This window comes from Mesoplodon mirus (genome assembly GCF_964341445.2).
Source record: "Mesoplodon mirus genome assembly, chromosome: 13".
NCBI lineage: Eukaryota > Metazoa > Chordata > Mammalia > Artiodactyla > Ziphiidae > Mesoplodon > Mesoplodon mirus.
This window is the reverse complement of record NC_138989.1, coordinates 33,690,352-33,707,648: the sequence shown is the minus strand read 5'-3', so window position 1 is coordinate 33,707,648 and position 17,297 is coordinate 33,690,352. Positions and strand designations below refer to the sequence as shown.

The following is a 17,297-nucleotide window of genomic DNA, read 5'->3' as shown; positions in this document are numbered from 1 at the left end:
GCTATGAGATTAGAAATCAATTACAGGGGAAAAAAATGTAAAACACACAAACACATGGAGGCTAAACAATACGTTACGAGATAACCAAGAGATCCCTGAAGAAATCAAAGAGGAAATCAAAAAATACCTAGAGACAAATGACAATGACAACACGATGATCCAAAACCTATGGGATGCAGCAAAAGCAGTTCTAAGAGGGAAGTTTATAGCTATACAAGCCTACCTCAAGAAACAAGAAAAATCTCAAATAAACAATCTAACCTTAACCTGAAGCAACTAGAGAAAGAAGAACAAACAAAACCCAAAGTTAGCAAAAGGAAAGAAATCATAAAGATCAGAGCAGAAATAAATGAAACAGAAACAAAGAAAACAATAGCAAAGGTCAATAAAACTAAAAGCTGGTTCTTTGAGAAGATAAACAAAATTGATAAACCATTAGCCAGACGCATCAAGAAAAAGAGGGAGAGGACTCAAATCAACAAAATTAGAAATGAGAAAGGGGAAGTTACAACAGACACTGCAGAAATACAAAGCATCCTAAGAGACTACTACAAGCAACGCTATGCCAATAAAATGGACAACCTGAAAGAACTGGACAAATTCTTAGAGAGGTATAACCTTCCAAGACTGAACCAGGAAGAAATAGAAAATATGAACAGACCAATCACAAGTAATGAAATTGAAACTGTGATTAAAAATCTTCCAAGAAACAGAAGTCCAGGACCAGATGGTTTCACAGGTGAATTCTATCAAACATTTAGAGAAGAGCTAACACCCATCCTTCTCAAACTCTTCCAAAAAATTGCAGAGGAAGGAACACTCCCAAACTCATTCTATGAGGCCACCATCACCCTGATACCAAAACCAGACAAAGATACTACAAAAAAAGAAAATTACAGACCAATATCACTGATGAGTATAGATGGAAAAATCCTCAACAAAATACTAGCAAACAGAATCCAACAACACATTAAAGGGATCATACACCATGATCAAGTGGGATTTATCCCAGGGATGCAAGGATTCTTCAGTATATGCAAATCAATCAATGTGATACACCATATTAACAAATTGAAGAAAAACCATATGATCATCTCAATAGATGCAGAAAAAGCTTTTGACAAAAGTCAACACTCATTTATGATAAAAACTCTCCAGAAAGTGGGCACAGAGGGAGCCTACCTCAACATAATAAAGGCCATATGCGACAAACCCACAGCAAACATCATTCTCAATGGTGAAAAACTGAAAGCATTTCCACTAAGATCAGGAACAAGACAAGGATGTCCACTCTCGCCACCATTATTCAACATAGTTTTGGAAGTTCTAGCCATGGCAGTCAGAGAAGAAAAAGAAATAAAAGAAATACAAATTGGAAAAGAAGAAGTAAAACTGTCACTGTTTGCAGATGATATGATACTACACATAGAGAATCCTAAAGATGCCACCAGAAAACTACTAGAGCTAATCAATGAATTTGGTAAAGTTGCAGGATACAAAATTAATGCACGGAAATCTCTTGCATTCCTATACACTAATGATGAAAAATCTGAAAGAGAAGTTAAGGAAACACTCCCATTTACCACTGCAACAAAAAGAATAAAATACCTAGGAATAAACCTACCTAGGGAGACAAAAGACCTGTATGCAGAAAACTATTAGACACTGTTGAAAGCAATTAAAGGTGATACCAACAGATGGAGAGATATACCATGTTCTTAGATTGGAGGAATCAATTTTGTGAAAATGACTATACTACCCAAAGCAATCTACAGATTCAATGCAATCCCTCTCAAACTACCAATGGCATTTTTTACAGAACTGGAACAAAAAATCGTAAAATTTGTATGGAGACACAAAAGACCCCGAATAGCCAATGCAATCTTGAGGGAAAAATATGGAGCTGGAGGAATCAGACTCCCTGACTTCAGACTACACTACAAAGCTACAGTAATCAAGACAATATGGTACTGGCACAAAAAAAGAAATATAGATCAATGGAACAGGGTAGAAAGCCCAGAGATAAACCCACGCATCTATGGTCAACTAATCTATGACAAAGGAGGCAAGGATATACAATGGAGAAAAGACAGTCTCTTCAATAAGTAGTGCTGGGAAAACTGGACAGCTACACGTAAAAGAATGAAATTAGGGGCTTCCCTGGTGGCGCAGTGGTTGAGAGTCCGCCTGCCAATGCAGGGGACACAGGTTCCTGCCCCAGTCCAGGAAGATCCCACATGCCGCAGAGTGGCTGGGCCTGTGAGCCATGGCCGCTGAGCCTGCGCATCCGGAGCTTGTGCTCCGCAACGGGAGAGGCCACAACAGTGAGAGGCCCGCATACCACAAAAAAAAAAAAAAAAAAAAAAGAATGAAATTAGAACACTACCTAACACCATACACAAAAAGAAACTCAAAATGGATTAGAGATCTAAATGTAAGACCGGACACTATAAAACTCTTAGAGGAAAACACAGGAAGAACACTCTTTGACATAAATCACAGAAAGATCTTTTTTGATCCACCTCCTAGAGTAATGGAAATAAAAACAAAAATAAAGAAATGGGACCTAATGAAACTTCAAAGCTTTTGAAAAGCAAAAGAAACTACAGACAAGACGAAATGACAACCCTCAGAATGGGAAAAAATATTTGCAAACAAATCAACGGACAAAGGATTAATCTCCAAAATATATAAACAGCTCATGCAGCTCAATATTAAAAAAACAACCCAATCAAAAGATGGCCAGAAGACCTAAACAGACATTTCTCCAAAGAGGACATACAGATGGCCAAGAAGCACATGAAAAGATGCTCAACATCACTAATTATTAGAGAAATGCAAATCAAAGCTACAATGAGGGGCTTCCCTGGAGGCGCAGTGGTTGCGAGTCCGCCTGCTGATGCAGGGGACATGGGTTCGTGCCCCGGTCCGGGAGGATCCCACGTGCCACGGAGCGGCTGGGCCCGTGAGCCATGGCCACTGAGCCTGAGCGTCTGGAGCCTGTGCTCCGCAACGGGAGAGGCCACAACAGTGAGAGGCCCGCGTACCGCCAAAAAAAAAAAAACTACAATGAGGTATCACCTCACACCAGTTAGAATGGACATCATCAGAAAATCTACAAACAACAAACGCTGGAGAGGGTGTGAAGAAAAGGGAACCCTCTTGCACTGTTGGTGGGAATGTAAATTGATACAGCCACTATGGAGAACAGTATGGAGGTTCCTTAGAAAACTAAAAACAGAAGTACCATATGACCCAGCAATCCCACTACTGGGCTTATAGCCAGAGAATACCATAATTCCAAAACCTACATGCACCCCAATGTTCATTGCTGCTCTATTTACAATAGCCAGGTATGGAAGCAACCTAAATGCCCACTGACAGACGAATGAATAAAGAAGATGTGGTATATATATACAATGGAATATTACTCAGCCATAAAAATGAACGAAATTGGGTCATTTGTAGAGACGTGGATGAATCTAGAGACTGTCATACAGAGTGAAGTAAGTCAGAAAGAGAAAAACAAATATCATATATTAACGCACATATGTGGAACCTAGAAAAGTGGTACAAATGAATTGGTTTGCAGGGCAGAAATAGAGACACAGATGTAGAGAACAAACGTATGGACACCAAGCGGGGAAAGTTGGGGGTGAGGGTTGTGGTGTGCTGAATTGGGCGATTGGGATTGACATGTGTACACTGATGTGTATAAAATTGATGACTAATAAGAACCTACTGTATAAAAAAATAAAATAAAATTCAAAAAAAGAAAAAAAGACTTAGGATATGTAACGTCCAAATACAGTGCAGCGTCCTTGACTGGATCCTGGGACAACTGAGGAAATGTGAATATGATCTGGATATTAGATAATATAAGGTATTGTTGTCAATTTTGTTAAGTGTGATAAAGTTATTGTGGTTATGTAAACAGAAAAGGACATTTTTAGAGATGCACATTAAAATACTTAGGGGAGAAATGTCTGCAATTAAAATATTCTTACAAAAAAACAGATGAAGCAATTAGAGTCGAATGTTAATAAATGTTAACTATTAATCCAAAACAAACAAACAAAAAAAACCCCAATGCAGCCAAAAAATTTTTAAAAATAAATAAATTTATTTTAAAAAAGAAACAAAAAACTGCCCTGCCATGCAATTGCTTGTGCTTACATTTACACTTTCCACCTTCATAAACCTTGGAAAGGATAGTGTCCATTCCCATAAATCCTGCTCTTTTGCTCCCTCTCTCCCTCATCCTTACTTCTCCCCTGACAAGGAGCAACTTACTTGAGTGGTAAGTGGAGGAGAGAACCTGATACTTGATGACTCCACTCCTTCCTCTCTCTGCCTTTATTTAGGGAGCTGGCTGCCCACACAAAGCCTGTGTCCTCCTCTGTCCCCTGTGCGATCACGTCCTCAAGGACAATGTGGCCAAGTCTGCAATTTCTGGGCTCCTGTGACTCTGGTGGGTCCGTGAACCTCATTTTGGAATTCAGTATCACAAAGCCCCTTTGTCTAAGCTGCTCTAAGCCACATTCTCCAGTATCAGATGGTAAAGCTGATTTATTACTGGTAAAGTAATAAAAACTGTGTTTTAATCTACACCTGCCTGACTCCTTTGCCTCATCTGCTAAAAATGGGTTCACAGCTCCACCCAGCAAGAAGGGTCAAGTTCATCAGGCCCCCTCGAAAGCCAGTATCTTGGAGCACAAATTCAGGCTCAGATATTCTGTAAGAACTCTTCCAATTCCAAAACAAAGTCTAGGACTTACATTACACTCCTGCCTGTCTGCTGGAGGCAACCAATATGAAGACAGAACATTATAGACTCACAGATTCTAGAAGTGGAAGGAAAATAAGATCGTCTGTTGACAGCTTTTCCATGAGCAACCTGAAACCCAGAGAAGGAAGCTAACATGGTTCTGGCAGGACCAGCACTGGGACTCAGGCGTCCTGACTCCCACCCAGTCTGGTGAGAACTTTATCTGAGGAAAACCTCAGTTTTACTCAGCCTCACTCATTCCTGAAGGAGAAACAGAACAAACAGACTGTCTGCCAGAGCGTGTTTCTCCAAATGATCCCTACCTTTTCCCACGCATATATGTTGACTCATGACATCACAGAAAAAGAAGTGGATATTTGGCCGTTGAAGGCAACATCACTCTTAAATACTTTTCTCTCGGTGATCTTTGCTCCATCAGAGAAAAAGCCTATTATTTCCTGTAATCACCTAGGTAACTGAAGACATGTCAGCCGATGATTCATGATCACCAACCTCAAAAGAGCCCTTAACATTGTTTCCTCTGTCGGTGACTCTGTCACTCTTGTAACTGCTCTAAGCCCCAGACAGGCATCTCCCGCACTCACAGGTGGTCCTTCCTCCTTCTTGAGCACACCGAAGACCCCAGACAGCAATGCCCTCTCCTCCCACACCCACCTGGCCAAACCCAGCTGTATGTGTGTGTGCCCAGCCCCTCCTTCTTCCCTCCAGTTACAGCAGACATGTACCCCTCAACCCACCTGCGGCCACTCTTCCCATGATGCTCAGATCCCATGCCCCTCCCACCTTCCCAGGTAAAATGCCACCATCAGTTCTCTCTCCCCTCTCCTGTTTGCTCTGCTGGTGCCCCTCATCTGGATCCTGCCCATCGACATTTCAGCTCAAACCTCTTCGAAACAGAAACAGAAAACACGCTCTCTCAGTGCCACACCCACTTCCACTGTGACCACATTCAGGGCCAGGTCAGATCACTCAGGGGACTAAGTACTGAGGTACTCCTTCCCACATGTAAAGCAAACAGTAAAACAACGCCCAGAAAGCCCGATAGAACTATGAGTTTTTGGTAACGACTCCTTTAGTTCACTGTTTCCAATTGTCAAGTACTAAATTCTTTCCACATTTGTTCTGTTTTGCTGCTCCTACTCTGCTACAAGCTCTGCCTTAAGCACATACTCAATCTGCTCAATGGGTAATCCAGAATTTGCCCATTCTCTCTTAGGTTCACAACCAAAGGAACGGGATTTTCTATAACTTGCCGTCCTCCTCATTTCTCCTCCCACCATTACATCAATCTGGTTTCTGCCCTAATCACTCCACCAAAAGGCCTATTACTGAGCATCTAAGGCCTATCACTGACTTCTAAGCATCTAATGGGTGTCTCTCCGTCCTCTTATTCCACCTCTCAGTAGACTTCGACTCTACTGACCTCTCGTTTTCCTTTTTGAACTACTCTTTTTTCTTAGCTTTTGTGCATCTGGCTTTTCTCCTCCTTGTCTGACTGCTCCCTCTCGATCTCATCGTCAGACTCCTCCCTCCTCTATGAGCCTTTAAAAGTTAGAGAACCTAAGGGCTCTTTCTAGATCCTCTTCTGGTTTTACTTTATAGGCTTTCTCCAGGCAATGCCATCCAGTCCTACGGTTTCAGCTACCATGAATTTTTAGAAGAACTCTACAATTTATCATTCAAACCAGAGCATTTTTTCAGAGTAAAGGAGGGGTACTATTAGCAATTATGCCCAGACTGTTCAGGGCCAACTTGAATACATGGTCACTCTATCTCTATGCCAATGAACCCCAAATGTGCTTCCCCAGTGAAAACCTCTCCTCTGAGCTCCAGACTCAAAGACCGAGTTGCCCACTCACTATATGCACTTGGATTCATTAATCCACGCTTTTAACAAATACTGAGAATCTACCATAGGTCGAGCACTGTTCCAGGAACTGATGATACAACAGTGAACAAAGCAGACAGAGCTCCTGTCCTCATCGCGCTTCAATTCTCTTTGGGGAGAGAGGAACAAAAGCACAAACATATAAAAACAGATAGTTTTCACCCTGATGAATGCTATGGAGAAAAATTAAGTGGGAGAAGGGGACAGGGAGTGTTGGGAAGAAGATGGAAAACATGCTATTTAGTGTGATCAGATAAGGCCTCGCTGAGAAGGTGATGTTTGAGAAAAAGCCTGAAAAGGGTAAAGAAGCAAAGAAAGTGGACATCTGAGCAGAGGGAACAAAAGGTGCAAAATCCTGTAACTGGCAATGTGCACGGCACCCTCGAGAAACAGTGATAACACCACGTGGGTCAGGCTGAGAGAACAAGGGGAAAAGCAGGGAGACAGATCAGAATGCTAACAGGAAGCCTATAGTGCATGGGGCCTTGGAGGCAACTGTAAGGACTTTGGCTCTTACTCTGGAGAAATGTGAAGCCACTGGAGGGTTCTGAGCAGAGGAATGCCATGATCTGACTTGTGTTTTTAAAATGCTGCTCTGGGTGTGGGGCTGGGAGTAGAAGTAGGGGGCCCAGTTAGGAGGCCGGCACGGTAATCCAACGGGACAGTTTTGGCGGCTCTGACCAAGTATTAGCTGTGAATCTGGTAAAAGGTGATCAGATTCCATACACATTTTGAAGATGGAACCAAGAGAATTTGCTGATGGTTGGATATCATGTTTGAGGAGAAAAACGGAAGTCAAGGATAACCCCCGGGTTTTGGGCCAGGGTGACTAGAAAGACGACGTTTCCGTTTTCTCAGATGGAGAAAACTTCAGAAGGAGCAGGTCCAGGAGGAGCAGAAACTCCCTTGGGAACATGTTAAATGTGAGACATGCATTAGACATCCAAGAGGGGCTCTTAAGTAACCAGCTGGATATACAAGTCTAGAGCTCAGGGAGAGGTCTAGGCTGGAGATAAAAACTAGGGAGTTTTCAGATCTATACATGGTACTTAAATCCACACACCTGGACAAGATCACTAGAGAAGTGGAGGTAGAGAAGAGGTCCAAAAAATGAGATCCGGGCACACAGGGAGGTGGGGAAGAACAAGGAAAGGAGACTGGGAGGGGCATCCAGAGGGCGGGAGTAAAACCAGGAGAATGTGACACTTGAAAACCAAGAGAAGACAGTTTCAAGGTGGAAAGAGTGATTTGCTATCAAATTGATCTCTGGCATTGATATTAAATGCTACCAACAGGTCCACTAAAATGAGGGTTGAAACTGACATGGAGGTCACAGTGACCTTGATACATTCAGGATGAGTAAAGTACCAAGTATGAAAGTCTGATTAAAGTGGATGGAGAATTAGAGGAGATAATACAGAGACAGTGAATACAAACAACTCGTTTGAGGAGTTTCCCTGCTAAGAGGAGGAAAGAAAATGGACATTAGCCAGAGAGAAAAGTGAGGTCAAGAGAAGATTTTGGTGGAAGAGAAGAGTGATGACGCAGGGGAGAAAGGAGAGAATTTCTGAGTGTTGCCCTTGCCCTTGGGTGGTCCCATCCTAGGAGGAAATGGGATCACAAGTGAAGAGGTTAGCCTTTGCTAGGGTAAGCTTAGTTCCTCTGTAATAAGAGAAGAAAAGGCACAAGAAATGATTACAGACACCTACAGGCGGGTAGATGTGATGGCGAGAGTTCACGGACATTCTCTTCTGATTACTTCTGTTTCTCAGTGCGGCGGGATGCAAGCTCATCCACTTAGAGTGAGAATTGGAGAAGAAAGATTTGAGGTGTGGTAGGTATGAATCAATCACCAAGGAGAGTTGAAGAGTGAGTACTAGTGAAAGCCAGTATGATTTTCAGGCAGCATGATGGGTATGTTTGATATTAATGCTCATATAAATTGAGCCCATTCAGCATGGCTTTGTGTTTTTCTCCAGAATGAGGGCAGGTAAGGAGCAAGTAGAGAACTGAATTTAAGTAGGATTGTGTTTTCTCCAAGAAGAGAGAATGAAGCAAGAGAAGGTCAAGGGAGTCGAGCATGTATGCAAAGAGGTGATGAAAATGATACTACGGAAGGAACAGAAATTGAATAAAGTGGTCAATGAGATGAGAAAAGAGTGAGAAGCCATGAAACCATGAGAAATCAATAGATTATAGGTACTGGTGGGAAAAGCAACATTGGAGTGGGGTACTAAAGAGAGTGAGATGGAAACCTAAGAACTGGTGGTAATAGGGTGGTTGGAATTGACATTAAGGAGGGTTACAGTTATTAGTAATGGCAGGCTCAACATGTCCAAGATAAACCTATGATCCTCTTCCAGCATTTCCTATCTTAGTAAATGAAGTCAACAAGCTTTTCCTTTGCTACATGCAATGCATCACTACATCTTGTCCATTTGACCCCTTATAGAATGCCCAAAGCTGTCTGCTTCTCTCTTTTCACCTGCTACTCTGCAAATCCAAGCTACCATCATCCCTTGCTTGGACAATTGTAACAGCCTGTTGGTTGGTCTCCTCACATCTGCTCTGACCCCAACTATAGCCAGAGTAATCTCTTCAAAACAAATAATCATGTGCCCTATTAATTAAAACTTCAGTGGCTTTCTATTGTTCTTAGGGTGAAGACCAAGATTTGTAATGTAGCCCACTGGGCACCTGCACTGTCTAGTCACCGCCTCCTTCTCCAGCCCTATCTTGTACTGTTTTCCCTTTCACTCTGTGCTCTAGATATGCTGGGATTTTTGTCTTCAAATATACCATACTTCCTCTGACACCAGAGACTTTGCCGACTGCCTTTGTGAAAATCCCCATCTCCTCCCTAGTTTATGCCTTCATGTCCTTCAGATTTCAACTTAAGTGCCCTTTCTTCAAGGCCCACTTCTCTGACTACACAGTATCAACTGGGGTGCCCTGTCATAATTTTTCTTTTACTATGCTGCCCCAGTTTTCTTTCATCATGGATCACGAGCTCCAGAATAGCAGTAACTGTATCTGTTTTTATTCACTGTTGTGTCCTAGTGCCTAGGACAATCTGACACATAATTCTGTCCTTTAAAGGACCACGTTAACTTGTTAAACTGATAGTCATATAAGCCATATTATTGCCTCTGCTATTAATATCTTGAATTCAGTGAATTCCTTAATGCTTTGCTTCCCACACGGAAAGCTCTGAAAATTCAATAAAACCATCCCTCCCACCAAAAATGCCAAAATTCATTTAAATGTTGTATAAAGCTTTGAAACCAACAAATGGTCTCTGATAAATACTCTGACATTTATAATCACTTTGGTAAAGACATTGTCTTACTTGTATCATCAACTTTCTAATTTTTGATCACTTCTAAAATGCTTTCACATGCATTACTCCATTGATTCCCCTAACAAATCTATAAAGGTTGGTGAATATAGCTGGGGTTCCAGACACGCTGACAAATGGCCAAAAGAGACTGTTTACCTTAGTATGGGGCCCACGTCCAAAGAAAGCCCGTTCATTCCAGGAGGCAGTAGGACTATCTCCTAAGGATATCTGCAGGAAAAGTATACCCATTTACAGTGCTATTTCAATTCCACAGGTTATCCACTCAGCAAGCCCCTGTAGTATATGTCTCACAGGTCTTTTTAGTGTGACATCAGGGACATCTCACTTCCTGACTCACAGTTTGAGTCACTGTAAATGATTCCCCCAAAGAGAGCAAACAAATGATAAAGATACATGCTGGACAACAAAAACAACCATTTATTAGACAGTCACACTGTCCTTTGTCATAATTGCTTTCAGCAGTTTGAAATATATTCTGATTAACCCCACACAGATAGGGACATGGTTCTGCATTTACTTGCCTAAAGGAAGTAACTAGTTTGAAATATTCCTGATTTAATTTCTTTTTTACAAGAATTGTGAGTCAAATAAAAAACAACATTCAGATGAGTTCTCTCACAAACGTTCACTTTTGTTTAGGCCACTTCTTCAAATGTCTTCAAGTTTTATTCTAAAATGATTAAATTTCTACATAGCTGATTTTATGTGTCAACCTGGCAAGACTATGGTGACTAACTGTTTGGTCAAACATCTGTTTTTCAAGTTGCTGTGAAGGTATTTTTTGGATGTGATTGACATTTAGAATCATTGACTTTACAGTGAGCAGAGGGCTTCCCTGGTGGCACACTGGTGCCTGCCAGTGCAGGGGACATGGGTTCAAGCCCTGGTCCAGGAAGATCCCACATGCCGCGGAGCAACTAAGCTCGTGCGCCACAACTACTGAGCCTGTGCTCTAGAGCCCGTGAGCCACAACTACCGAACCCGTGTGCCACAGCTACTGAAGCCTGCGTGCCTAGAGCCCGTGCTCTGCAACAAAAGAAGCCACCACAATGAGAAACCCGCGCACCAAAACGAAGAGTAGCCCCTGCTCGCCACAACTAGAGAAAGCCCGCACGCAGCAATGAAAACCCAACACAGCCAAAAATTTAAAAATAAAATAAAATTTTTAAAATACTCTTTAAAAAAAAGTAAAATAAAGTGAGATTAACTTCCATGACACAGGTGGGCCTCATTCAATCAGTTGAAGGCCTTATGAGCAAACGCTGAAGTTTCCCAAAAAAAGAGTTCTGTCTCCAGACGACAACACAGAAATTCTGCCTGCACTTTTATCTCAGACTCAGAACTGCAACATCAACTCTTCCCTGAATCTCCAGCCTGCCAGGTTGCCCTACAGGTTTTGGACTTGCGAGTCCCACAGTAGCAAAAGTCACCCCCCGCCCCAAATTTAATAAATTTAATAAATTTAACATCCTCCACTACAACCCTGTCCAAAGCAGGTGTGTACCATCATTCAATGTGTTTTCTCTTAAGCCTTTTAAAACATCTTGAGAATGCACAGAACCACACACATACAAAAAATTCATGGTCCTGGTTCTTATTTGTCATAGAATTTTTTTTTGGGTAGTATAAACTTGAAAGATTATTTTCTATAGAATGTATCCATGAATATACCCTTGATTAAAGAAGAATTAGAAATGACTAAAAGAAGAACGTATTAGTCAGGTTCTTCAGAGAAACAGAACCACCCTTATGACCTCATTTAACCTTAATTGCCTCCTTGAAATGCCTTATTTTCAAATACAGTCACATTGAAGATAAGGGCTTCAACATATGAATTATGAGGGGACCCAGTTTGGTCCATACACACTTTAAGAAACTAGAAAAAGAAGAGCAAATTAAACCCAAAGCTAGCAGAAGGGAGGAAATAATAAGGATTAGAAAAGAGATAAGTGAAATAGAGAATCAATGAAACCAAATGTCTGTTCTTAGAAAAAAATCAACAAAATTGACAAACTTTAACTAGACTGAGAAAGAAAAAAGAAGATGCAAATAACTAAAATCAGAAATGAAAATGGGGACATTACAACCAACTTTACACAAATAAGAAAATAAAAGAATGCTATGAATAATTGTTCACCAATAAATTAAATGAAATTGAAAAATGTCCTAGAAACACACAAATTACCGAAACTGATTCAAGAAGGAACAGAAAAACTGCACAGACCTATAACAAGTAAAGAAATTAAATCAGTGATTAAAAAACGACAAAAAACTAGAACTCCCAACACAGAAAAGCTCTGAACCAGATGACCTATCATATATCTGGCAACATGGTTTTTTTTAAAAATGTATACTGTAACGTATGATATGTGCATAAGAATGTATGCGGTATTATTAGTTAGTGGAAAGCACATCCTCAGTGTTTTGAGCTGATTGCCCAGTCTTGTATTTGGGTTCATAAATTTTGTATTTCTTATATTGAGGACAAACTAAGAGTTCATTTTGGCTCTGAAACTTTTAATGACATTTTGGTACTCTCTGTAGCTCCACAGAAATTCCATAAGTTATACTGACTCAGTAAATGGCTTTCTTTTAGATGAACTGAATAAGATGACATGTTATCTTTTTCCTTGGCAAAATAATAGTAATTACTATTTGCTCTCTTTGGGGGAATCATTTACAGTGACTCAAACGGTGAGTCGGGAAGTGAGATGTCCCTGATGTCACACTAAAAAGACTTGAGACATATACTACAGGGGCTTGATGAATGGATAACCTGTGGAATTGAAATAGCATTTTAAATGGGTATAATTTTCTTGCAGATAATAATAATAATTTCTAGCTAAAAAGGAAGAGAAGAACACTACATGTTTTCAGATTAAGCCTGAGATCTGAAATGCAGTCTGTTAAGCTAGGCATTCATCCTCTGTGCTTTCCAAAATTCCCTTTAGATAACTAATGTGTTAAAAATGGAAAGCATTCGGGCTTCCCCGGTGGTGCAGTGGTTGAGAGTCCGCCTGCCAATGCAGGGGACACGGATTCGTGCCCCGGTCCGGGAAGATCCCACATGCCGCGGAGCGGCTGGGCCTGTGAGCCATGGCCGCTGAGCCTGCGTGTCCAGAGCCTGTGCTCCGCAGCGGGAGAGGCCACAACGGTGAGAGGCCTGCGTACCGCAAAAAAAAAAAAAAAAAAAAAAATGGAAAGCATTTCTTTTATATTTCCTGTTTTCTTTCATTTTTAATAAATTTTATTGTTTTTACTGTAAAATCAATAGTCACTTCAAAAATGCAGACATATAAAATAAAAATTTTACCACCCAAAGATAACCACTTTTTTGTTATTTGACTATCTTCTTTCTTGAGGTACATATATTTTAAATAACTGATCTCAAGTACTTTTGTACTTTGTTTTTGAAAGTGTTTTAGCACAATTTATGACCTGCAGCTTTATTAGGAAAAATTATTTATTAATACAAACTAGTCTCCAACAGTAAAATACCAAATAAAAGTACATCGATCAAAAGCCAGAATCAAAACCTACCATCTCCATGTAAATGACAAACGGAGGATTCTGGCAAAAAGTATCACTTCTCATTTCTAAAAAGTCAAAAATTATATTCTTAAACGTAAATGTAACTACTCATCAAGATATGTTATTCGGGCTTCTTAGTCACTGAACCACACAGCAATACCCCCTCCTGAAATTTCCTCCCCACAGTTTCACCTCGGGTGGTCCTGGCATGGGAGGGTCCTCGGGGTCAATCTTTGAGCGCCTCAAATATGGAAACAATGGGACATAGCTGAAGTCCCAGAGCCTGAGAGTGGTTCTTGGTAGACAACGTGCTTAACGACTCGCTGGTTGCAGACACACACACACACACACACAAAGGTTGAAGTTTTCTTTACCTAGCACATCACACGGATAGAAAAAATAGGAGACTGGTTAGATAGGAAGGAGGTCAGAGCAGAGCCTAATTACAGTAGAGAAGCAGAGCTCACAGCCAGCGCCAGTAAACGGTGGCTGAATTGGACCAGATGGAATCTGTTCCTCTCATTCATATAAATACAGATGGCGTTCATCTCAACAGGGCCCCTTCCAATCTACAGACCCTGCCGCCAGCTTAAGTTTAAGTTCATCCTCAATCACCTGGCACTCAGGAAGCCTTCACCAACGTACCACCGACTTTGTAGCCAGAATAAATTTGTATACTCTCTGAGCTGCTTGTGTCCTCAGGAAAACAAAAACAAACAAACAAACCAGAAACCCAGCATGGGCTTCACAAAGTCGGGAGGCTTAGATGAGATAGGATGAGGCGTCTGGCACCTGGGAGGCACTCCGGATAGGAGAGATGCTCCTTGTTCCGTCAAGTTGGAAGCCCCAAGGGATGGTCTACTCTACAGGCACAGAGAGCTTCATTAAAACTGCCTCCTCGTGCCTGTGAAGCCTTGAGCGTAACATGCGAACAGCCAGGAATATGGAACTTCAAAAAACTCTACGACTGCTTCGCAGCTCGGGAGGAGCGGGCGAAGCCGCAGCTGCCCAGCGACGCGATCCCTGAGCACACAGCTCCCCCTTTAAGCACCTGCTCGCCGGTCGCTGACGGAGCCTAGCGGAAGTCGCAGACGGGGCCTACAGGAAGTCGCAGCGGAGCCCACCGGAAGTCGCGGACGGAGCCTACCGGAAGTTTCTGAGCACAGCCACGGCGTCAGATTCCTCCGCCGAGCGCGGCGCTGCGTCCCTCGGCTCGGCCCCCAGTCTACTCCAAATTTCCTCTCTGGCTGCCGCCCGTCTGCTTCAGGAATCCCGGATGCTGGTTTTCCGGCCAGTAGCCCCGGAGACGCTGCCTGCCGTTGCTCGGGGATAAGCCCAGCCTGGACTGCGGAGGCCGGACGCGCCGCCGCCGCGACCCCCGGGACCCGCCCCCGAGCGACACGCACTTCCGGCGGCGCGGACGGAACCCGACGGGCGGTGATGGACGCGCTGGCGGTCATGATGCAGGACCTCCTGACTCAGAACCGTGCGCTGCGCAGAGAGAACAAAGAGCTCATGGACCAGGTGCGGCGGCTCCTGTGCGAGAAAGCCAACCTGCTGGCCCAGGTGCGCCCGCCCGCCTGCCCGGTGGCTTTTCCCGAGACGTTCAAAGGTGACTCCGCCCGGCTTCCCGAGTTTTTGATTCAAGCGGCCTCTTACATGAGGTTCTTTGAGGTCAGGTTCTCGAACGACACCCTCAAGGTGGCGTTTTTAATCAGCCGCCTCAGTGGGCCGGCCGAGGAGTGGGTTGTCCCCTACATCGAGAGGGAGAGCCCCATCCTGGCGCATTACGAGGGCTTCGTGGACGCGCTGAAGCGGGCCTTTGGCAGGAACGGGTAGGAAACGGCAGGGCTGCGAGCCCCACGGACCGGGTCGTGCTTGGCCGTGACTCACAAAGAGTTCTCCAGTCCCCACCTGCTGGGCCCGACCCTTGCGAGGAAGCCCCGCTACCTTTGCACTCGGCCCAGCAACGCGGCCACTGGCGGGGGACCTGTTAGCAATTGAACGGACCACCCCGAATCGCGCCCCTGCCACCTGCCGTCTCTGAAAACTGCTGCTGCCCGCCTTGGGCGATCTGTGCCAGCCTGGGAAGTGCCTGAGCTTGTGTCACACGCCCGGGGACACCGATTTGGAGACCTCAGGTCCGGAGACAGCTGCCAGGGTTCGCGTGGCTGGCAGATAAATATTGACACTCCTGCCCCAGGAACCTTTTTTTTCACATACTTCGTTTCTGTTCTGAAACCACAACAGGCTCAGAGACTGTGCCTTTTATCAGAAAAGTCCAGGCGCTGAACAATACATGGAAAACATATTTACTTTTAAAATGTAAATATGTATCTTACAGCACCATATGTTGGGGACTGTACTTGGGGTTACCAGAGAAACAGATGAATAAGACCAAACGTATATCTCCACAGGAACACAACTGTGAGAAAAAATTCTAAGTGCATATTCTGATGTCTGGTAAAATAATGCTTTCATGTGCAGAGAATGGCATATTTGCTTCTTGTTTTATGGGCTTTTCACATTACAGTTTTAAAATACATGTTAAAAACGTGCAGCTTACAAAGGAGGCAGAAAACCCAACTTGAGCAATTTCTTTGTTTGCTCCTGAATCTGGCAAAGATGGTGTTTTTAAAGATGGGTGCAGGGCTTCCCTGGTGGCGCAGTGGTTGAGAGTCCACCTGCCGATGCAGGGGACACGGGTTCGTGCCCCTGTCCGGGAGGATCCCACATGCCGCAGAGCGGCTGGGCCCGTGAGCCATGGCCGCTGAGCCTGCGCGTCCGGAGCCTGTGCTCCGCAACGGGAGAGGCCACAGCAGTGAGAGGCCCGCGTACCGCAAAATAAATAAATAAGTAAATAAAGATGGGTGCAACTTGTAGCAAAAAGAAGGGGGGGCAGGGAATGGTGCATTCTTCGAGCTGTATCCACTCACCTTTATTCCCCTGTATTAAATGACTTGGCTGCTTCCTTTTTTGTAAATTACAGTTTTGGCCTCAGTTTTTCTTTTGTAATTAAAGGCATTACTTGATCATTAAAATTTGGTTGAGAATTCTGTGATTCTCTTAGAGCCAAAAAAGGGGAAGAAAAAGGAAGGTCTGAGCCTTCATGTCAAACAAAGTAGTTCTTAAAATCCTCTCAGGACCAAAATCTATAGTTGCCTTTCTTTACATGTCCATAGGTTTTGTCATTCTGGTGGTCAGTATAGTCTCACTGAAATAGCTTGAATTCTAGTCACATCTTCATACTAAGAAAAACTCATTACTGCCCCCTTGATGGACAGTTCACATACCTAAGGACTGAACTGAAAACCTCTAATTATATTTTTGCACGATTTGATTAAAAGACAGGTTATAGCAATCTAAAATATGACACAAATGAACATATCCATGAAACAGACTCAGACATAAAGAACAGATTTGTGGTTGCAAAGGGGGAGGGGGGGAGGGGAGGAAAGGATTGGGAGTTTGGGATTAGATGCAAACTAGTATATACAGGATGGATAAACAACAAGGTCTTACTGTAGAGCACAGGGAACTATATTCAATATCCTGTGATACACCATAATGGAAAATAGTATGAAAAAGTAGTATATCTGAGTCACTTTGCTGTACAGCAGAAATTGACAACGTAAATCAACTACTTCAATAAAATGAATTTTTAAAAAATAAAATTATTTTCTTGCCATAAAAACTCAGACACAGGGCTTCCCTGGTGGCGCAGTGGT

At 43.0% G+C, this 17,297-nt stretch overlaps 2 protein-coding genes across 3 annotated transcripts in view; one reads left to right on the top strand and one right to left on the bottom strand.

Annotated features, from left to right (window-relative positions):
* Positions 1–15,029, bottom strand: part of AKAIN1 (A-kinase anchor inhibitor 1) — a gene marked incomplete at its 5' end in the record, with an annotated part of 81,768 nt that extends 66,739 nt beyond the window's left edge. Inside the window, one exon of one of the 2 annotated variants that reach the window (XM_082641717.1) lies at positions 14,621–15,029. In XM_082641717.1, the coding sequence (XP_082497843.1) occupies positions 14,621–15,029 (409 nt within the window). The remainder of the gene's footprint in view (positions 1–14,620) is intronic. The other variant, XM_082641718.1, reaches the window with a different exon arrangement.
* On the top strand, positions 15,010–16,610 carry LOC309815131 (protein LDOC1-like; the record flags this gene model as incomplete). The annotated part of the gene is made up of 1 exon (XM_082641719.1): positions 15,010–16,610. The coding sequence occupies one exon, from the start codon at positions 15,010–15,012 to the stop codon at positions 15,406–15,408; it is 399 nt and encodes a 132-aa protein (XP_082497845.1). The 3' UTR covers positions 15,409–16,610.
* Positions 16,611–17,297: the final 687 nt, after the last annotated feature.